The 20,517-nt window shown below is 44.7% G+C and overlaps 1 protein-coding gene across 1 annotated transcript; it reads left to right on the forward strand.

Moving 5' to 3' along the window:
• The first annotated feature begins 3,061 nt into the window (after positions 1-3,061).
• Positions 3,062-20,171, forward strand: NCOA5 (nuclear receptor coactivator 5). The gene is made up of 9 exons (XM_010569351.1): positions 3,062-3,399; positions 3,935-4,042; positions 8,630-8,696; positions 12,241-12,618; positions 12,885-13,000; positions 13,152-13,278; positions 15,273-15,472; positions 17,449-17,772; positions 18,198-20,171. The coding sequence occupies exons 1-9, from the start codon at positions 3,237-3,239 to the stop codon at positions 18,851-18,853; spliced, it is 2,139 nt and encodes a 712-aa protein (XP_010567653.1). The 5' UTR covers positions 3,062-3,236; the 3' UTR covers positions 18,854-20,171.
• Positions 20,172-20,517: the final 346 nt, after the last annotated feature.

Genomic DNA, 20,517 nt, shown 5'->3' on the forward strand with positions numbered 1-20,517 from the left:
CGGGCGGGCCGCGCCTCCGCCTCACCGCCCGGCGCGGCCGGGAAGCGGCAGTGGGGAGCGCGGGCTGGCTGGAGCTCCTCCGCTTCCCCCGCGGGGGCGGCTTGGGGCCGGCCGGTGCGCAGGCTTAACGGAGCCGAAGAGCGGCTGCTCCGCGGTCCGGAGGCGCAGCGGGCGGTGTCGCTGTCGCGGGGGGGCGCAGCCCCTGGGAGCACCCGCCGCCGGTGCGAGGAGCGCGGCCGGCAGCGGAGCGTCAGGCGTGCGGCGTTCGCCGCCGCTGCTGGAGGAAGGCGCTGGGCAGAGCGGGCGAGAAGGGCCGTGGGCTGCCGGGGCTGGAGAGGCCTGGCTCGCGTTCTCGCAGCAGCAGCGGGATCCCCGGGAAGGAAGGCGCAAGCGTTCTCCGTGTCAGCGTTTTCCTTGTGTGCAGCGCTGCTCTGCCTGCCCTCCTGGGTGCAGAGGACTAGGGCGAGTGGGTGCCAGCGCTGCCCTGAGGGACCCCCTGGCCCCGGGCCTGGTTCCCGGGAGCGCGGCAGGGGTGGCTGCCTGGTGGGGCTTGGCTCCAAGGTGCTGAGAGCCGCAGGCCGGTGCTGGGTGGGAAGCTCACTGCTCCTCGGCACTGTTCCTTTCCGTGGTGGCTGGTGTTATTATTTCTGCCTCGCCCAGGAACTTCTTGCAGACTTCTGTGTCACGTTTCGTTTGTGCTGAGTTAGTTTCGATATCCCGCTTCAGCTGTGTCTTGCTTTCTGAAGCTGTAGCGCTATTAATATAAGATTTTTCAGGGAAACATGGTTTTAATTAATTTCCAGAGAATTTATTGGCACACGAGCTGATGTGGACTGTCCTGTGGTAGGAACCTGCTCGGCCTGGCAGTCAGTTTCTGTGCAGGGGATTGGCACCTTTAAGCTGCCCTGGTGCGTAGCTGCATTTGTAGAAAAAGACTTAATGTGGAAACTAGTCATTCACCTGGTGTAGCGTGCCTAAACCTGGGACAACATTCATTTATTCTGGTCTTATGATTACTAAATGGCCCTTAACTATGTAATCTACCAAGTGGAAAATGGTGAGAGGCAGCAAATCCTCTTATGTGAAAGTTCTCTAGTAATTCAGCCCATCTGAGTGTTTGGGATTTATTGCTTTGTTTTGAAAGTGACCAAATGGAAAAATAGCTCCCTGGTTTTTTTCGTATGGAAAGCTCTTGTACCCTCTTCCCCAGCCACCCCCTGCTATCTCTACTGTTAAGAAAAAGAAAAGGGAGTTTCTTACTGCTTTTTGTACTGAAAGTGAAATGTCCCACCAGCAGCAGTTAATGGGTCTTGTTGATGTCTGTTTGCTGTGTGTATACATGATGTCTGGAGACCGTATGCACAGGTCCTGCTGCCTGAGCAGGTGCTCTGCAGGGGCTCCGAGTCCCTGTCCCTGGTAGTGCTCAGAGCCCAGCTGGAGAAGGCTGTGACAACTGGATCCAACCCTGCTCTGAATGGGAACTTGAGTCTTTCCATGTTTTATAGCCACTTAATTGTTTTGGGAGAATTTTGAAAACTTCTTTCCCCTCAACTGATGAGAACTTGAGCTGCAATAGTAGAATAGAAGAGAAATCTAGTGCTTCCATACAGAAAAATGGGATGAGATTTGGTACTTCTGGTGGGGAAGGTAAAACTGTGTGTGTGGACAAACTTACAGGAGGATTGAAGGAATGTAGAAGAAATGACTTTTTGTTTGATTTTGGTTTGGGTGTTGGGTTTTTTTTTTCCTTCCTCCCTGTTCTGGCAGTTCAGTTAATTTTAAAAAGTTCATTAGACTGGGAGGCTTTCTCTGCCTCCTGTCCCTGCAGGGTTTCCTAAAAGAAGGAGAAAAGTGATATGAATGTAAAGTTGATTGATGTTAAAAAACAAACAAACAAATACCCCCACCAAAACCAACAACAGAATTTTATATCTTAAATCTGGAGTAGATGTATTTTTCATGCCAGTGAAGTCTTGTAAAAGTATTTATGTAAAACTGTTTTATATTTCTGAACATTTGACTTGTTTATTTAGAGACTACTTTTAAGGTGTAATGAATATAGGTTACTGTTAGGGAGGGTGTTGACTGTAGGCATCTCATGATTAACAGGAGAAGTTTCTGTTGGTATACTCAATTTTTTCAGCTTTCTTTTTCCAGGTTTCTTGCATGCTGTAAAGAGAAAATTCCCATCCTGCATTTGTGTAGATGAATGTTTAGGAAGTATGACAAATTTATTAAATGGTTTTCAAACTTTCACGTTCAAGTTCGTCTTGGAAGTTTTGGTGTTTTTCATTTTTTTAAGCTTTATGTAATGGTGACTTTTAAACCAGAAAGTATGAATCCTGGGTGGGATTTGGTGGGGTGTTTTTGTTAGCTTGGTAGAGTTTATGTTGATTTTTTGTTTGTTGGGTTTTTTTGCTGTAATTCTTTGGGTAAGTTTGTGGAGTATATGTCGCTGACTGCTCCAGCTTTGTGTGCAATAGTATGGGTTAAGGAAGTGTACTTTTGCCATGTTGGGGGAGGTGAGGTAGTGGCACAGCACTTACGTGGGGGTGGTTAAATTCCCAGCTGTGGACCCGTCTTCTGTGGGAGCTGACATCTTGATGGGGACAAGGGTATGCTGTTTCATAGGGGTATGAATGAGAAACTGGCTTTTCTGGTATTGGAAGGCTAAGATTTCACATTTAATGAAGTGATCCAAGTGTGGTCACTTAAGAGTGTTTAAACGGTACTTCCTGATATCTCATTCAGAGCCTGTATTTAAATATTTGGGTCCTGTTATGCAATGTTGCGATGAGTGCTTCCTTTCCGCTTATTAAAATATTGCATAAATTTCAACACTTCTTACCAGTGGACTGAAGAAATAGATATGGCAACAATGGGTGTATAGAAAAGCTTAAAGTTAAGATGTTTTAGTGGAAAATTAGTTTTATTTGTATCTTAGTTCAGAGTTAAACCATTAAAACTTATCTGCAAAATAATTAGGTTTACTACCTTTTAGTGTTACAGAAAAGCTCAACCAGAATGCTGTGGTATATGTTCTTGCCAGACCTCTGTATCCCTTATATTAAGATTTCTCTGGAGTGAAGTTTGCGTCAAGCAGACCCAGTTGGCTTCTAGTCTGCAAAGCTGTTAAGTTTAATCTTGTTCCAGTTTAATTTTAATGTCATGGATTGAAATTATATGCATGGCCGTTTTTCTTTTTTGCGAAGAGTTGGATTTGGAGCGAAAGCAAAATGGCTCGAGGACGCAAGAGCAATAGCATCAAACAGAGCGACTTCACTAACAGCACCAATCCTCAGGATTTAGAGAGAAGACTTTTTGTCGGCAATTTGCCCACAGACCACATGAGTCGTGAAGAAATGGAAGAGATATTTTCAAAATATGGCAAAATCAGGGGTTAGTATATTATCTTATGCCTTTTTGTGGCTGGGAATTCAGTGAGAAATATAAATTTCATGCTTGTCAAATGCTATTTGATGATGATGAGAGGAGTGACTAATGTTGTTCCTAAAAAGTGACCTTTTAACGATAATTTTCTCTGCCTGTATTTTCTCTGAAAAAGCGATTTCTTCAGTACAGCTGAAACGTAATGCGTATATATCAGCTATGTTTTAGCTTTTGGGGTTGCCGTGTGATGTTACAATACTTGTTCAAGTGACTTCGTAGTCTCTTAATCAAATCTTGGTCACTTCCTGGCCTGTATTTTGGTCACTGCCCTGTCAGAAGGAAGTTGATCTATAAAATACATTTCAGAGTCTTTAAGCTCTGCATTTTGATCCTGATAGATTTGATTTTCCCAAGAAACTTGCATAGTTGTTTCTGGGTAGAGCCCCTTTGCTTGTTCATCTGGTGGGGTTACGTGATGGCCTGGGTGTGGGTTAGTACTGTCCCTTAGTTGTAACTGGTCTTGCCCTGCTGTTAACTTTTCCAGCCCTCAGCATGTACCATGGCTATGGGTTCGTGCAGTATGACCGTCTAGAAGATGTCCAGGCCGCTCTGGACGGTGAGAAGGGTCGCCTTTATAAAGGGTATAGATTAGGTAAGGAAAACTGATCCGTGCTCTCCTACTGACCCCAGCATGCATTCTGGTAGAAAGAGTGCTTTTGTTTTAAAGCTCTCTGGAAAGATCACTATGTGGAACTTGCCTCATGTTAGTCTAAAATCACTTTTACTAGGTATGTATTTGCTTTCCAAGTTGTTTGCTGCAAGTGCTGTGTGGTTCATCTGCAGTGTGGTTCATCTTGCTACCTAGGTCTTACTCTGAACTCATTTTTATGTGTTAGCATTTGAAAAGCTCTATTACCCTGTATAAGAAACTGTTCAACATGTAAGCCCTGGAAAGTGGTCATTGAAACCTCATGCATATAATTTTAAAAACATTTGTCAAACAAGATTGGGCTTCATCTTGACAGGTTCAGAGGAATTGGTCACAGCACTTAGCGGCTTGTTAGATAAGTAATCTTAACACGGGTGTTTTTGCATATGTGAAATCAATCTGTAAGTGGTGCTATAAATACTAGGTGCTTTAAAAAGGCCATTGTCATAAAGATGAAAATAATTCTGCTAAATATGCTGGGAGCAAACTTAAACAGAAATGAATGGTTAGAAATCTATTAAGTGCAAGCCAAAAAATTACTTTTGCAGTAAGCCTATGCTAATTTGAAGAAACAGTTTGACTTAGAAAGGAATGAAAGGAGCAATAAAAAATAACTTGTGGGAAGGTGTGTATACAGTAACAAATATGAGCCTGAAGATGGAAATCAAGGCAAATAGGCAAGGAGGGTAGAAGGATACAAGAAGAAATTATGGCAGCATTGTCCAAGTCTAGAAGCTTAAATAGGAACAACTGTGGCTGTTTTAGAAGCTAAGGTGTAACTGTCTGGAAATGATAAAATTTCAAACTGGAAGGGACCACCTAGTAGTCTTCAGTTAATGCTTCTGCTGTCTATTTTTGAAGAGGCAGGAAGTGTTTTTAATATAACTTCCATTTCAGTAGCAAAATAAAAGAGGTAAAACAGCAGCTACCAAAACTAGACCTCTCAAAAGAAATTAACATCTATGAGGCTCAGTGAAAGGAAGACCTGCCTGGGCCATTAATTTTGTTTTTCCACAAGCCTTGGAAAACTAGGGAGTTTCCAGGGACCTAGCAGAGCGCTGTGGATGTGCCGATAGGCAGTGTAAATAGGAGGAGCCTGGCATCAGCCCCTGATAACAAAGGGATTCTTCCACCTGACACTCAGTGAGAAGGGAATTAATTAATGCCAATCAAAATAAATACTGTCAAACTAACTTATTCTTATGATACTGCAAGCTTTGTGGCTGAAAATAACAGTGTTGATGTAAAAGACTCCTGTAAGATGTTTGATTTGATTAAGAAACTAGAACAATTAAAAACAACATAGGGTTAAGTGGATTTCAAATGAATCTCAATGTAACATAGATGGAATTGCTCAGTGCTTTGAGTGGTGTTCTGGAAAAATTGATTCCTGGCCATATAGTGCTTTCATAAGTCACTTGGAAAGAAAACACACAATCATGTTTTAAAAAGAGAATGAAATAATGAAGATTGAGTCACCGATGGTGAAATGACCTGGACTTCTTCCTAAGCTGGATGCAGGCAGAACTGAGCTTTCAGTAAAGCCAAAAGGGAAGGTCTGCACCCAGCGAGAGTGCTTTTGTCATCTTTAGCTGTACAAAACACAGATTTGTAAGTAGGGAGGTTTGGTACCTGTGGGGTTTTGCTGCTGGAATACTGTGTTCAGTTCTGGTATACCTGGTTCAAAAAGGATAATACTAAATGGGAGAAGCCTCAGAAAAACCTGAAGAAGGCTTAAAGAGTTGAAGAACAAGCCCTAGCAAAAGCCTCAAGATAAAGGAGTGATGTGATCTGTGTGTTACAGACAGACCTGGAGATAAGTGAGTTTTAATCTAGTAGGCATAGGTATGACAAGTCCTTAAATGGAAATAAATAGTTTTCTTTAACAGCAAAGTAATTTACTTCTGGAATAACTTATTGGAGCTTTGGTGGTTTCTGTGCTCTGAAGACTTTTAAATTGGAATTGGATGTTTTGCTAAAAGATAAGCTCTAGTTCAATGCTGCACTTGAGGTAGGAATGTGATTCAAGAAACTCTTATCACCTGTGTTTATTCAGAAAGTTACACTGTATGATTACAGTGACCCTGTCATCTCCAAATCCTACAGGACAGAAGACTTTTTTTTTTTTCTTGGAAGCTTTGTCAGTGTTCAAATACTTAAAGTGTAAATGCTGTTGGCATTAAATAAAATGTTATTAAATCTGTTCATTTTGCACAAGAGAAGGATCCCTGTCAAAGGTGTTTTTTCTTCTAGTAAAATATTTTTGTTCAGATTTAAATACTTTTTTTATTTGAAAGAAATGTATGGTATTGAGTGTAAAAAAACATAATAGGTTTCTGCAATGGCATCTTAAAACAGAAAATAAAAATCTTAAACCAAAGAAAGCAGATAGTGTCTTGCTTAAAAATAACACTTGACTTTAAGAGGGGGAAAAAAATCTCAACTAAAAAAATAAATGCAAGGAGAACAGGTGCTTCAGTTTTACAGTCTGAGTATTAAATATAATTGCTAATAACACAATAAGGTAAAAGGCTTTGGGAGAGTTTAGCTCCTATGTTGCATTATACTAATACTTCCACAAATGCATAGAAGTGTTTTCGTATCTTTAATTAGTAAAACTATGTAGGAACTAAATGTCCATCAAATTTAGTTTGTGACTGTCGTGGTTTAACCCCAGCTGGCAACTAAGCACCATGCAGCTGCTCGCTCGCTCCCCTCACAGTGGGCTGGGGGAGAGAATCAGAAGAGTAGAAGTGAGAAAACTCATGGGTTGAAGTAAAGACAGTTTAACAGGTAAAGCAAAAGCCATGCACACAAGCTAAGCAAAACAAGGAATTTATTCACTGCTTCCGTCGGCAGGCAGGTGTTCAGCCATCTCCAGGAAAGTAGGGCTCTATTGTGTGTAATGGTTACTTGGGAAGATGAACATCCCCCCCCCCCCCCGCCCCTTCTCATTCTTCCCCCAGCTTTATATGCTGAGCATGATGTCGTACATTCTGGAAAATCCCATAGGTCAGCTGTCCCGGCTGTGTCCCTGGTCCCAGCAACTTATGTAGCCCCAGCCTGCTCGCTGGTGGGGTGGCATGTGAAGCAGAAAAGGCCTTGACTCTGTGTAAGCACTGCTCAGCAATAACTAACACATCCCTGTGTTACAAACAGTGTTTTTAGCACAAATCCAAACCATAGCCCCATATCAGCTACTATGAAGAAAATTAACTCCATCCCAGCCAAAACCAGCACAGTGACAGTAGACAATGTGGCTGTATTTGATCCTGGAGAGGATGCTTTGCAGTTCTGTGGATGTTGTTATGCTGCATTTGTAGTTAATGTTCAGATTGTGCTTGCTTCTCTCCCCCTTCAAAAAGAAAAAAAAAAAAGTGCTACTTCTTGATTGACGAGAAGAACAAAAATTAGAACTAATCCCTTAATTCTAATTTTAATCTTGAAAGTAACGAAGGATAGTTTGGGAAGGTACAGAAGATGTTAAGACTGAGTCTGCCTAAGGACATTGTGGCATGTTTATTCTCTTGCAAGAGCTTTGAAAGTAGTTAGTGTAAATAACTAATAAGAAATTTTAATTGTTGATAGATTCTCAGAGAGCAGATAGGACCTAGGTTTGTTTTGTTCTTTTCCTTAAAGAGGTCTCAGAGTAAAACATCTGGAGTCATTTCTGTTTGTTCTTGCCCCCCTCAAGTACATTATTTCATCCTCAATCAGCTGTTATGGAAGGCTTTGTTGCTTCACAGTAGAACAATATGGGTCCCTGCCAGTTCTGGGCAACTTCGCTTTTTCTGGTTGAGGACAAGACTGTTTCTTCAGCTCTCTTACTTCTTTGTATTTCACTTCATGGTGTTTTTCATGGAGATGCTCAGAAGCCAACCAATTTTCAAATTTCTGATCTGTTGCATCAGTTTGCATCATGTTAACAGTGGTGTTTTGAATGCACCATGTTGACTTCATAAGGAGCTTGTGCTTCAGGCTCCTTGGATCCCGTTTCCTCAGTGGTGGAGGCTGTACAACTTAACGCTGCAGCAGTCCCTTGGAAGGCAGTTGTATGTGCCACTTGAGAACCCTTGGATTATTTTCAACAAGGGTAGCGGCATACTCCATTGAACAGGACTGGCTGTGAACTTAAGACTGTGCTGGCCATCAGCTTCCTTTCTCGTTGGTTTTCAGACTCTGCTTTTTCTCCTAGAGTCCATGAGTCGCTTTCTGCTCGCTCATAGACTGCAGAAGAAAGAGGTTCTCTTATGGAATGAAGAGTCTGGATGTAGGCCTGAACCTAAAAGGTTAAAACTTCACCCAAGCTGTCCACCCTATTTTGAAGTCAGAGAAATCCATGAAAATTTCATTACATTGTACTATCTGAACTTAATAAAAAAATTGTCAAAGTGACAATGTCTCTCTGCTGAATGGATTTTCTTGTACCATCTGGATGATGTTGAGCTTAAGTTGCTTTCATTTGAATTGTGCTGATGATCTTTTTTTTGTTCCATAGCATTGAACAGATGGGTTGATTATTCTTTACAGATATTAAGAAAGCAGTGGAAAGAAGAAATATGAATAAGGCTTCATCAAGGTCCAGTCCGGCACGAAGGTAAAGTACCTGGAAGCAGTGAGTTATACTAGGAAGGTCAGGCTTTTAGGGCATGAGCCCAGCGGCCTGTGCTAAATGTCTGTGTCTCTTCCCTACCGCCACCTCCCCAGTCAAACGGAGATGCTGAAGCGAGACAGTCGGGACGTGGCTGCTCCACTGCCAAGAGCCCTTCTGGTGCTGACACCTCAGGAGGCACGAGGGAAACCTCGTGTCTGCTGCTGTTACTACAGCTAAGCATTATGTTTTGCAGCACAGGTTGTAAGAGACTTGTGAGGAAGAATACACCTGACGTTTGCTCCTGCCTCAAGTATCAGAGAAGCCGAGGCATACCTAGAGAATGCTGAGGGGCTGTAGCATTCCCAGTGCCATGCTGCAGAGGACTTCGGGATCTTGCCTCTTCTGAAGTTGAAAGCTTCCAATGCTGAAATGAGTCTGGAAAAGAGCATGTGAGCGAAGCACAAGACAGAGCAAACATCTCTATTGCACTGTGTCCTGTCTGCATGTGTGTTTGCGTTGTCAGTACCTGGAACCAGTCCCCTTCTGTGCGATTAGAGTGATATGTACCTTCCCACCTCTCGGTAGGCACAGCCTGTGCAGCTCCTGCATATCCTCTGTGTGTGAAGTCATAGGCAAGTGAAGACACAGACTGTCCAGTCACAGGAGGGCGACTTCAGTTTCCTTTCCATGGCATTACTAGGGAGCGCACGAAGATGTGCTGTGGTTATGGTTTGGTACGAGGCATGCATCTTCTATGCCTATGCTGTAAAGCTTTCCACACAAAGGAGTGTTGCTTGTTGGACTTGAAGGTAATGAAGCTCTCACGTGTCTGGTGTGCTCTGCTAACTCGACGCATTAAATTACCAAAAATGAGGAAAAAGTGCAAGATGTCTACCACCAAAAAAACCAGAGAATGAGTAGCTGCAATTCTTGGCATCATCTAGGTCTTTTGTATGTGCTACACTTGCCCTGCACAGGGCCAAATGCACTTGCAGAGACCAGCATGTGGGTGTCAGGCCCAGGAAATGCTTTGGGCACACAGCTGGGGGTTCCCGTTACAGATGTGGCAAGCCTTGCGCCTGGGCCGTGTCAGGTGTGCTCAGTGCTGGCATGAGGATCCCAAGAATACTGCAAGTACATGAGCAGCAGGCACTGATGGCACATCTTTGGCCTTAGTGGCACCACAGGTGCATAACGTTGAAGGCGCCAGGCAGCACTGTGGGTATGGGAGGCAGGCACCTATGCCATGGGCATTGGTCCTCGAACCATGCTGCAGAGGGACAAGCAGCGGGTGCTGATGCTGTGGGTATTGGGACCTGTGTCATCCTGCATGTGTGCAAGAGCAGATGCCCATGTCATGGGCCCTAAGGAGCACTGGAGGTGAGTGAGCTGTGGGCAGCGGTGCTGGACTGGACTACCACCACGGCTGCCAAAGGCTTTGGTGCCACTGTGACAGACACTGGATTCCAGCTGGCACTGCAGACACTGTGGCCATCCCACGTTACTAGCACCAGGTCCCAAGCAGCACCATGGGCATGGGTGGCGATGAGGTCGTGGGCATCAAGTCCTTGGCACAGCTGCCGATGATGGACTGTGGACGACGCTGCAGGCATGTGAACGACGGCTGCTGATGCCCGGGTGCAGAGTCGCATGCTGCGCCGCAGGCGGCGGTGCTGGGCCAGCAGTACTGAGTCCTGAGCAGATGTGGGCAGCGGTGCTGATGCTGCAGGAGTCAGACCGTGGTGACAGAGCTGCGGAAGCAGAAGGCTGCTGTGCCTTTGTGCTGCTGACTCTCTGCAAGCAGCAGGGCAGCGATGCAGGTGCAAGAGCAGAGGGGACCCGTGCCACGTCTGTACTTCGTTGCAGTTGTGTGTTGTTCGTTCCAGATCTTTGTCTCTGCAGATAATGAGTGTGGCCTGTTCTGGTCACCCCCACTCCAGCTGGAATAAATGTCATATGCCAAACAATTACACTGCATCTGGCTGTTTTGCTATATAGTCTTACAGCTACAGAAAGATCAGTTACTCAATATCCATTAGAGCAAATCAGGAGATTCCCCGGAGCTTCTGCCATTGTTCATTGTAGGTTGGGGGGAAGGGGGTGATGATGTGTATCTCTCGTGGGATGTGGTTTCAATACAGGTCACAAACAAAAAGCGGATTTGTGTGTCCAAGAGGCTGAGGGAGTTTACACTTGTTTGTGTGCAAATACAGTGTTTCTTTTACAGGAGAAGGCTATCTATGCTCTTGGTGGCAACTCTGTAGTTTGTCCCAAGATCTGTTTTGTATCTGATGTAAAAGTAAAGAATGCCAGTGCTCCTGTGTATCCCCCAGCACAGCTGGGTGTCTAACCACCAAAGCCCATGCAGAGACTCCACACATCTGTCTCCTTACTGTCCGCTCTACCTGACACTGAACTTGGGCACATCTGACTCGCTGCTTCTGCTGTTCTCTCCAGGTGACTACTACGTGAATGCACTGTAGTGGAAGCTGACTTATGTTCTGCTTATATTTCATGAACTAGATTAGGCTGGTAGAGGACTCTAAAAGTCTGTCAAGTTTTGGAAATAAAAAGATTCAAAAAGCTGGTTTTTTTTCCCAATGGTTGTCAGTATCTTGGGGAAAGAACATTCCAAACATGTGAAGCTCAGTAGTTTCTCTGCAAGATTTTTCTTAATGTTTGGCTTAGACAACAGTGAAGTTATGTTTTTTTCTGGAAAACAAAATATGACCTGGAAAAAAAACCCCGCTGTTTTGGGAAAAGATGAACACTGGAATGTTATTCTTCCTTGCCTCCGAAGACAGTGCAGTACAAAGTCTGAATGAGGTGGATCATTCAGATATGACAGAGAAGCCTGTTGCTGCTGAGGATGTGGTGCTGGTTGGGTTTAGCACCCTCTTAACATGGGACATCGTAAATGTAAGACTGGCTTTCTACGGAAACTATCCCTTCAAATCCAGGACACAATGGTAGCTATCATTGCTTTCTGTTAGCAGCACAAACCCAACCACAATACGGAACCTACAGTGTCTTTGGTCACAACAAGCTCCTTTTTTAATCACATGCCAATAACAAATTATTTAAGGTATTCTGCTGTCACTGACTAATGAATTTAACGGATCCCTTGAATGCTCCTGGCTATTGCATACTTGTGGGTATTAGGCTACAGCACCTTGAATTCTCTCAAAGAATTTGCAAAAACATGTTTGATAGATGATCTGTGGCTGACGTTGGAGGCTGGAGGCCTTGAAATGGTGGTTTCTGAGGTGCCTGTTCGCTTCTTTTGTAGGTGCTCTACACTTGTAGTGGTGCTCCATTAAGGAGCTTTCTGGGTCTTGTTTGGCTATGATAAACATTAGAATTAAGAAGCTTCTCCAGGCTGCTTCAATAAGTAGGGTTTTTTTGGGCAACTCTTGCTGTTGTGGGATAGGAGGGAGGATTCAGCTGCTGAGAGAAGGGTCACTTTGGCACCTCAGGTAAGAGATCTAGGGGTAACTGTACTCGTATCGTTAGCAGTCTAATGGCGTTTCCATGGTGTTTTCTTTAGAGAGCCATATGCCTACGGGGATGGCCGAGATGCTAGACGTGACCGCTCCCCTCTTCGGGGGAGCCCACGGAGAGACCCCAGAGATGGCAGGGATGGTAGAAACGGGCGAGATTCCAGAGACACTCGAGACATTCGAGCTAGAGACATGCGCGACGCCAGAGACCACAGGGACCCACGGGACCTGCGAGACCCACGGGATATCAGGGATCCAAGAGACTTGCGGGACCCTCGTGATGTTAGAGATCTTCGTGACCCACGGGAGCCACTGTATGATCGATACAGGGATCCACGGGATATGAGAAATCCACGAGATGTGAGGGATCCACGGGATATGAGGGATCCATGGGATATGAGAGACCCTCGGGACCCTTTGTACAGGTAATCTCCGCGGGGTTGTATTTGCCAACATTTTTATGGCATTCCTGCCTCAATGGCTGCACTCGTTTGAGTGGTGTCAGGCATTTAAGATAAGGAAATTGCTCTGGCTGGGGACAATTGGGTGCCTACTTTGTGTCTTGTGGAGAGCGGGTGGGTACTTCAGAAATTAAACTTGAGGAAGGTCTCTGTGTGATGCATTGGCCAAAGTTACTGCCTGAGATCATGCTGGAGCATGGAAACCCTTGCTGCTTCTGTAAATGTTGCAGACGAGATGAAGCTTATGACCGTTACCTTCGCCTTGAAGACTACTATCGGCGGAAGGATGACTCTTACTATGACCGTTACAAAGAGCATTTTGATAGAGCACCAGTGAATTCAGAAGGTGAGCATCTGTAACGTTTTAATGGGCAGATTCACATCCTTCCTCTGGGAGGATGCAGGAGATGCCTGCAGTGCTGAGTGCGTTGCATTCTGTGGTGCTCCGAGGAGGTCCAAAGGACATTATTTGTTCTGTCCCTGTGGCTTGCTTTCAGACCGTCTGAAGCGTGAGGAGCGGCGCCGAGAGGAGCTGTACCGTCAGTACTATGAGGAAATCAAGAGACGTTTTGATGCAGAGAGACCTGTGGATTGTTCTGTGATAGTGGTGAATAAACAGACAAAGTAAGAAAATAGTTATGACGAATTTTATTATTACATGGTAGAAGAAAATGGAATTAAACTTAGTCCTTGAGGCTGTTTGTCTTGCAGGTTGCTCTTGAGGAATGTGGCTTTACAGCCCTCAGAAAGCTACAGCTCCTGTTGCTGTTCTAGGAATATATGTTGATGAGATGGAGAAATGTTGTATCTTGTGCTTTACTTTTATTTCCTTCTTGTCACCTATCGCTATACCTTCTCCTGATACTTTTCTACCTACTCTTCATATCAGTCTACTGTTGTAACAGATTATAGTGGTCTGTATTTGTTATTCATGGGTTGAATAATATGGAACTTGTCATTACGTGCCAACCAGCAGATAGTACAGAGCAGTTGTCAGGGTGTAGTCCTGGGGGTGTTTGTTTCAGAGCTCCTATCAGATTAGTTACTAGGCCAGATACCAGTCGTTACCGTTAATCCAACGTGCAAGAAATATAAAATCACTGCTGAACGTAGTCATGAACAATATCAAAAGCATGTGTAAGTAGTAATCAGGGTAATCTCTTGTGGCAGTCTGAACACTTACTGAGCTAATGGGGCAGGTGCTGTGTTGGGAACAGGGAGGTACACCTACGCCTTGTACAGTGGGAGGGAGGCTGTAGTGATGGCATCAGTCTGATGTCTGTATCTTTACAAATAAATATATTGAAGAGTAGCAAATATGTAAATAAGTCATAGATCTGGCTTGGAGTCTGAAGAAAATGTTTGTCAAGGGGAAATTTAAAGCTCTGTCTCCTTAGCTCTTTGGAAAAAAGATCAAGAGTTGCTTTTATTTAACTTTGCTGTATCTGTGAGGCAGAAGGAGCTGGTGCTGATCTGGTGGTAGAAGACAGAACAGGAAATTGGAACAAGGGAAGCAGTGAAACTAGAAATAAACTTCTGTGGTTTTCTTTTAATGAAGTTGACTACCTACTGGAACAAATCTTGAAAGGAAATTTTAGATTCTTTATCCCTTGGTGACTAAAAGTCTTTGGAAGATATTCTAATAGGCCACAAGTTATTGTACTTGATACAGGGAGAATTTTTTTGTGCAAGAGGATCAGCTTAATATCCTAAGGATTGTTTTGGTCTGTAACAGCTACAAATGTTAAGAGCCAGAGCATGTTAATAAGTCTTGGGTATTGAAACATTGATGTCACCTACTCTAAACCTGTTGTAAGATGACTCCCACATGACTTAGTTACACGATCAGCGTAACTTAGAAATACTTAAAAAGACAGTTGGTGGGGGCAACAGTTTTAGTCACCATTACAATGTTTGCATCCAAGGACAATAAATTGAAGTTCTTTCCAAAGGTGTGGGTGCACGCAGACTAAATTTCTCAGAATGCATATGCAGTCAGTATTGCAGTTTTCAGTATAGTAAGCTTAAAAAAAGACTTGAAAACTTTAAGCTCAGCCATGTGACCTATGGTTTGTGCTTGGAATGGGAAGTCTGCAGGACAGTGGATACAGGAACAGTGGATCCATTGATGCTGGGTTAGAGCAGAAAGCAGCTAGTAGAACAAAAGAGCAAGACAATAAGGAATAAGGTGCATTTGAACAATTAAGATACTGAATGTAGCACAAGTAACTGGCTTCTATAGGGTGGCTGCTCTGCTGTGTACCCCTTAGATCTCTGCAGGCATAAATTACCTCACTTAATGAGTTCAGTTTAAAAACATTTGTATGTAAACAAATTTATAATAGTGTAAATCCCTTTGCAAACACTCTGTTTCTCAGCTAAGCTAAGGCTTGATTTGTAATTTATTTCAGTTAAACTGAAATGACTGATTCAGATCAAAATAAGGGCTTTTGTATTATTATAATGAGATTGCTTTAATGCTGTCCTGTTAAACATTATGAAGTTTGGCAAGCCATCAGAAAAGCAAATCTAAGATGATGGAGAGGGTGAATGTGCCAGGGTTTCTGTTTCTGTATGTGACTGACTTGTTAAACTCTGCTGGCTTTGCTTTGTGGTAGGGAGTACGCGGAGTCAGTGGGGCGGAAGGTGCGGGATCTGGGCATGGTAGTGGACCTGATCTTCCTCAACACAGAGATGTCACTGACGCAAGCCCTGGACGATGTGAGCAGAGGAGGGTCTCCTTTTGCCATTGTCATCACCCAGCAGCATCAAGTTCACCGCTCTTGCACTGTTAACATCATGTTTGGCACCCCACAAGGTACTGAGGTCTCAGTAGGCTGTGTAGCTGCGTGGTCACTCTGACCGCCCAAAGTGCTGCTTTAGAACACTTTTCTTTCAAGGAGAATCACACAGGACAAAGTTCATCCTTGCTGTGACATAAGTAGTTACTAATTACTTGACACCATGTCATAAATGTGAATATCATTATTTACAAGCTTCTGTAATACTTTATTTGTCCCTTGTCAAAAGGACTGTCTAATTTCTGCCAAGAGGGAATCTCATCTGTGTTCTTAGCACCTAACATCACCAGCCTTTGCATCTTAGGGCAAGTCATGAACCACAGATCTAGAAATGACTGCATTGCCTTTGTAGATTTCTGAGTAGTACCAATCCAACCTCAGTTTATCACTTGTTGCTCTCAAAGAAAGCATGTTTGGAATGTGACAAAGTACAGGACAGATTTTAAAACCAAATGTGATTTAAGGAAAACAGAATAAGTATAGTGTATTTAGTCAAGGTAAAGATCTGGGCATGAAACTGGGAAGAGTTATGAAAAGATATAACTGTAAAGTGATTGGGTGTACATGCTCCACCTTTTTATTGCCATTTACACTTGGTGCATCACTTTCCATCTCAGGGTGCGACTTGGTTGTTGTGAGGGTGGGTATAGGTATTAAAAAAAGTCTTGTCAGAATGTACTTTTGGAAAGCAGTCTTTTGCTCTGGTCATAGGCCTGTTCACATACCACAATTGAGCTTTCAAAGGTTATTTCTGCCTTATTGTGTTCTCAGATAATGTTTTGTGAGGTTCATCTGGGAGAGTAAGCTTCTGAATGCACAGTCACTGGTTTTTTTGTGCTTACAGACTGAAGAAGCCTGGTTTCCTTTAACATCAGATGCAGATGTGATAGGAGGGCTCCCTCATTTCCTGCAGAAATAAAGCTCGCACACACTTTCACTGGGCTTTCCACTGCCCTTGGTTTTAACTCCTTTCGTTTAACACTCATCTTCCCACCAAAGCTTCTCTTCTTTACTGCATCTAATGGTGTATCACATCTGATAAGAGCCCAGTCATTAGCTCATCCACAGCTCTTTCTAGAGATTAAATGTGCTCACTTGAACCGCAGGCAGCCACCTTTCCATTCACAGTAGTTTCAGGGAACTCTTTCACAACTTGTGCAAAGAGTAATGTTAAAATGAACCCCAGTTTCGTGTTACGAGGAAAAAAGTGGCAGGATTTGATGTTCTGCGGGTGTGAAAAGCGCCCAGAGCTTTGGGCACCTTTTGGAAAGTAAAGGCTCTTTTGATCTCCTGCTTAAATCTGTGTTCAGGGAAATGTTTGTGTGTGTGCTTTGTGAGGTGGAAATAATGGCCTCAAAAACTTTAAAAGGCAACTGCAAAAAAAACCCAAACCAAACCCAACGTTGGAATTGACCATTATTCATTGTATTACAGAAGAACTTGATTGCTGCTTATTGCTCCAGAATAGTAAACATAAACAGCAATGTGACATCGAGCCAGTGCTTCTTTCCTCCCTATCTCCTGCATACACACTCACTATATTAAGGCATTGGCAGTACAGAACCAAAAAGTTCTCCTCTGGGAGACTTTAGCAGCCTTCAGAGGGCAAGTTTTGGATCTGTCCAAGGGTTTAGCAGTAGAATGGCTGGAACTGTCTCCTCTTGGAGCACAGAGAATTTATGTGTGCAGAGGGAGCTGCTTTCCCTTTTAATTGGGTGAGAGGCAAGAAAGACATTTCTTGGGCTGATACGATATCTTCTCAGAGCCTTCAGCCACGGACAAAAAGGATGGCCTTGCTGGGCGATAGCCTTGAGCCTCCTCTTGGCCTAGGTAATTGAACAGTTACTGTGTGTCTAAGAAGCTTCCCAAGTCTACGCTTGCAATTCCAGAACAGTGCCTGCCTGCTGAATGAGGTGTGCTTGTGCGTGTGAGGCAAGGCACCTCCTGTTAACATCACTTTGGTTTACTTACAGCATTTCTTTTCCTTGTGCAGAACACCGCAACATGCCCCAAGCTGATGCCATGGTGCTGGTGGCAAGGAATTATGAGCGCTACAAAACAGAGTCACGGGAGAAGGAGCGTGAGGAAATCGCCCGGCAGGCTGCCAAGATGGCAGATGAAGCTGTTCTGCAGGAGCGGGAGCGCCCACCCCCCATGGAGGAGGGTGTCAGAGGAGGTCACCCTCCAGGGATTCAGACTCTCTTGAACCTGCTGGCTGACAATCGCTATCTAACTGCTGAGGAGACTGATAAAGTAATTAATTACTTGAGAGACCGGAAGGAACGGTTACTGAGGGGAAGCACTGATTCTCTGCAGGGTAGGTTTCTCAGCCCCAGGCAAGGCTATTAATCATATGGTCTGTGGGCCCTCTGGGCTGGGACAGGAGAACAGTCCTGGGATTGCAGAGGAGTCCTAGTGTCGTAACTTCCTCACACAGTGCCTCTTTTTATTGAGATGCACGTCTCCTTGGGAGTCCTGAGATGATTCAGATCTTTCATGTGAAAGAACTTCTATTCTGGATTCTCTCAGGGAAACCATGGGACTGCCATAACTGGTATGGCTGCTACACAAAAGGCATCAGTTCTGCTGAGTGGTTTGGGTTCCCCAGAGCTGTGCAGCTCTTCTGTTCAGAGGGTGGGTATTCATTGATGCTCGTGTCTTTGGTAGCTGTTTCACTAGTTTTGTTTAGGTGCCCCTCAAGGGCATTTGCAGAGCTTTAACCCTCTTTCCTTTCTTTCCCAGCATCCATGTCAAGACAGTCTTTGGGGGCACCTTCAGGATCATCTCTGGGTAGTCAGTCCAGCCTTCCAAGCTCTCAGGCTCATCAGGGTTCGCAGCCTCTGGTCTCTGCTCCTTCTGTTCCAGTGTCCTCTTCTAATCCTCAGCAGGAGCTTCAAGCAAAAATCCTCAGTCTCTTCAACAGTGGGGCAGCAGCAGCAGCAGCTGCTGCAGCAAACAGCAGTTCTACAGCCTCTGCGGGCTCTTCAGGTGGCACTCCGAACCAGAACTTTGCTAACATGGCCAGCGGTCAGGCCCGGTCAGCACAGATGAGTGCTGGAAATTTAAACCAGGCTCAGCAGAGATTGCAGACTCCAAGCACGCAGCTTCCTGCTCTCCAAGGCACTTCAAGAAATGCGGGTCCAAGACCTGGAGCTCCTCCACAAGCTCAGTCGCTCTATGGTCAGCACCAAAATCGCCTCCCTGCGCCTGGCAATGTACCTGCTCAAAGGCCAGTATCTTCTGGTATCAACTTTGACAACCCTAGTGTACAGAAAGCCTTGGACACCCTTATCCAGAGTGGTCCTGCACTCTCCCACCTAGTGAGCCAAACCGTGGCCCAGGGGCGAGCAGGGTCCTCAGCCCAGCAACCTATGGGTTCCTACCAGCGACACTATTAAAGCTGTCGGGCCCTTTCCCCTTCCCTTTGCCATTCCATACTTATAGCTGTTTAAAGAGTCTCCTGTCCTCGGCATGGGACAAATGCCCCTGGATATGCATGTCCTCTCCACTTTGGTGAGAGTGTACCCCCAGTGGCATTGCTGCTGACTGTTGCTAGCGCTGCCCTTCCTCACCTCGGTCTGGTTAGCAGTGTTTGGGGATGTATGCTCTATTTTCTCAGCGGCACAATGTGCAAAGAGCTGCTTTGGATAATCGGTTGTTTTGTCCAGTCCCAGAAGCTGCTGGAATGACAGTCCTCCTGCATTTCCTCACTCCCAGTAGCTCGTGCATCTTCACATTGCGACGCAGTCTGGTCTCGCTGAACGGTCTTAGTATAGTTTTGGGTCAGTGGTTTTGAGGAAATAGGGGACTGAACAGAGCGGTACACTGACTGGGCCTTCTTGGAAACCCACCTTTTTGGAATGGGCACTGTCTTTCTTTAGGTTTCTTTTTTTATTTCTTTTTTTAATGGCATATAAGCCAGTTGGAAAGTACAGTGGTAGCGCTAGCAGCTGAACTCATGAAGCACATGCCTGACCACTACTCAGTAACCCAGGACTGTGCTCTTTGGTCCTTCCATAGCTGGACTGTCATGTCCTGGCAGAGTGAGGCAGAGGAACACTCCTCACCTTGCCCAGCTCATGGAAACTGACAGCTTTGGTCCGAGTACTGTGGCAGATCTGAAACACAAGAGCTTCCAGCCAAGGCAGAGATTTCAAATGGTCTGTCAATTTTCCTACACCAAGCAGTCAGTGTTAAGATCAATCTGTTAAATTTGGCATATAAATCTCCTTTTCTTATTATCTTGCTTTGGGACGTTGGTTCCTGTAGCCCAACAGCTCAGCCACAGCCACGCTGATGTGCTGCTGGCCCTCCCTTGGGAATACCCACAGCCAGTTACCAGGTGGTGAATGTCTGCTCTTTGAAACTTCATCTCACTGTTGATTGGTGTTTTGTCCATCTAAGGTGGAGAGGCAGTGCCAAGATGCAATACTATAATTTTGTACATTTTTTCAACACTTTGGTAGCTGCAGCGGACAGTTGAGTGGAAAATCAGGCAGTGATTCTTCACCGTGTTTTTAACCAGTAACATACTTTGATACCAGAACACAAAACATCTCTTAGCTATGTGGACCTCCCCATCACGGCCTTCTTAGAGTCTGCAGGCTTCCTGCAGAGAACCGAAAGAAACTAAGAAAGCAGTGTTCTTGGAGGAGAGGATTTTCTTTGTCCCAGGTGGTTTGTGTTGTATTTTTTTCCTCTCTGTGCTGTTAACAAGATGACATTACTTTCTAATAAAAAGGCAGGAAAAACATTTTGTTGTATTTTTGACACTTGACAGCTTGAGTACTACTGGAATACATTATTCCACTGTGTTTGCCATTGCTCTCTTCTTCCAGATAAGCTGGGTCAGATGCTGCCCAGCGCTGGATGCTAAGTGGAGAGCGTATGAACCTTACTGTGACCCGTTGTGAGAATATTGTAGTCTGTCTCAGTCAGTTTATAACACTTTGAAGCGCCTCAACAGATACTTATTCTCGCACACTGGACTTGGATGATCTCAGGCAGAGCAGCCCACATGCCTATTCAGGGACCTGTGCGCTGGAGCAGTGTGTGGCAGGGG

The sequence above is a fragment of the Haliaeetus leucocephalus genome, unplaced genomic scaffold (assembly GCF_000737465.1).
Source record: "Haliaeetus leucocephalus isolate CR32 unplaced genomic scaffold, Haliaeetus_leucocephalus-4.0 Scaffold273, whole genome shotgun sequence".
NCBI lineage: Eukaryota > Metazoa > Chordata > Aves > Accipitriformes > Accipitridae > Haliaeetus > Haliaeetus leucocephalus.

Coding starts and splice junctions, on each gene's coding strand:
- NCOA5 (XM_010569351.1), top strand. CDS start 3,237: ATGGCTCGAGGACGCAAGAGCAATAGCATCAAACAGAGCGACTTCACT. Junction 8,697..12,240: donor AGGTCCAGTCCGGCACGAAG/GTAAAGTACCTG, acceptor TGTTTTCTTTAG/AGAGCCATATGCCTACGGGG. Junction 17,773..18,197: donor AAGCACTGATTCTCTGCAGG/GTAGGTTTCTCA, acceptor TTTCTTTCCCAG/CATCCATGTCAAGACAGTCT.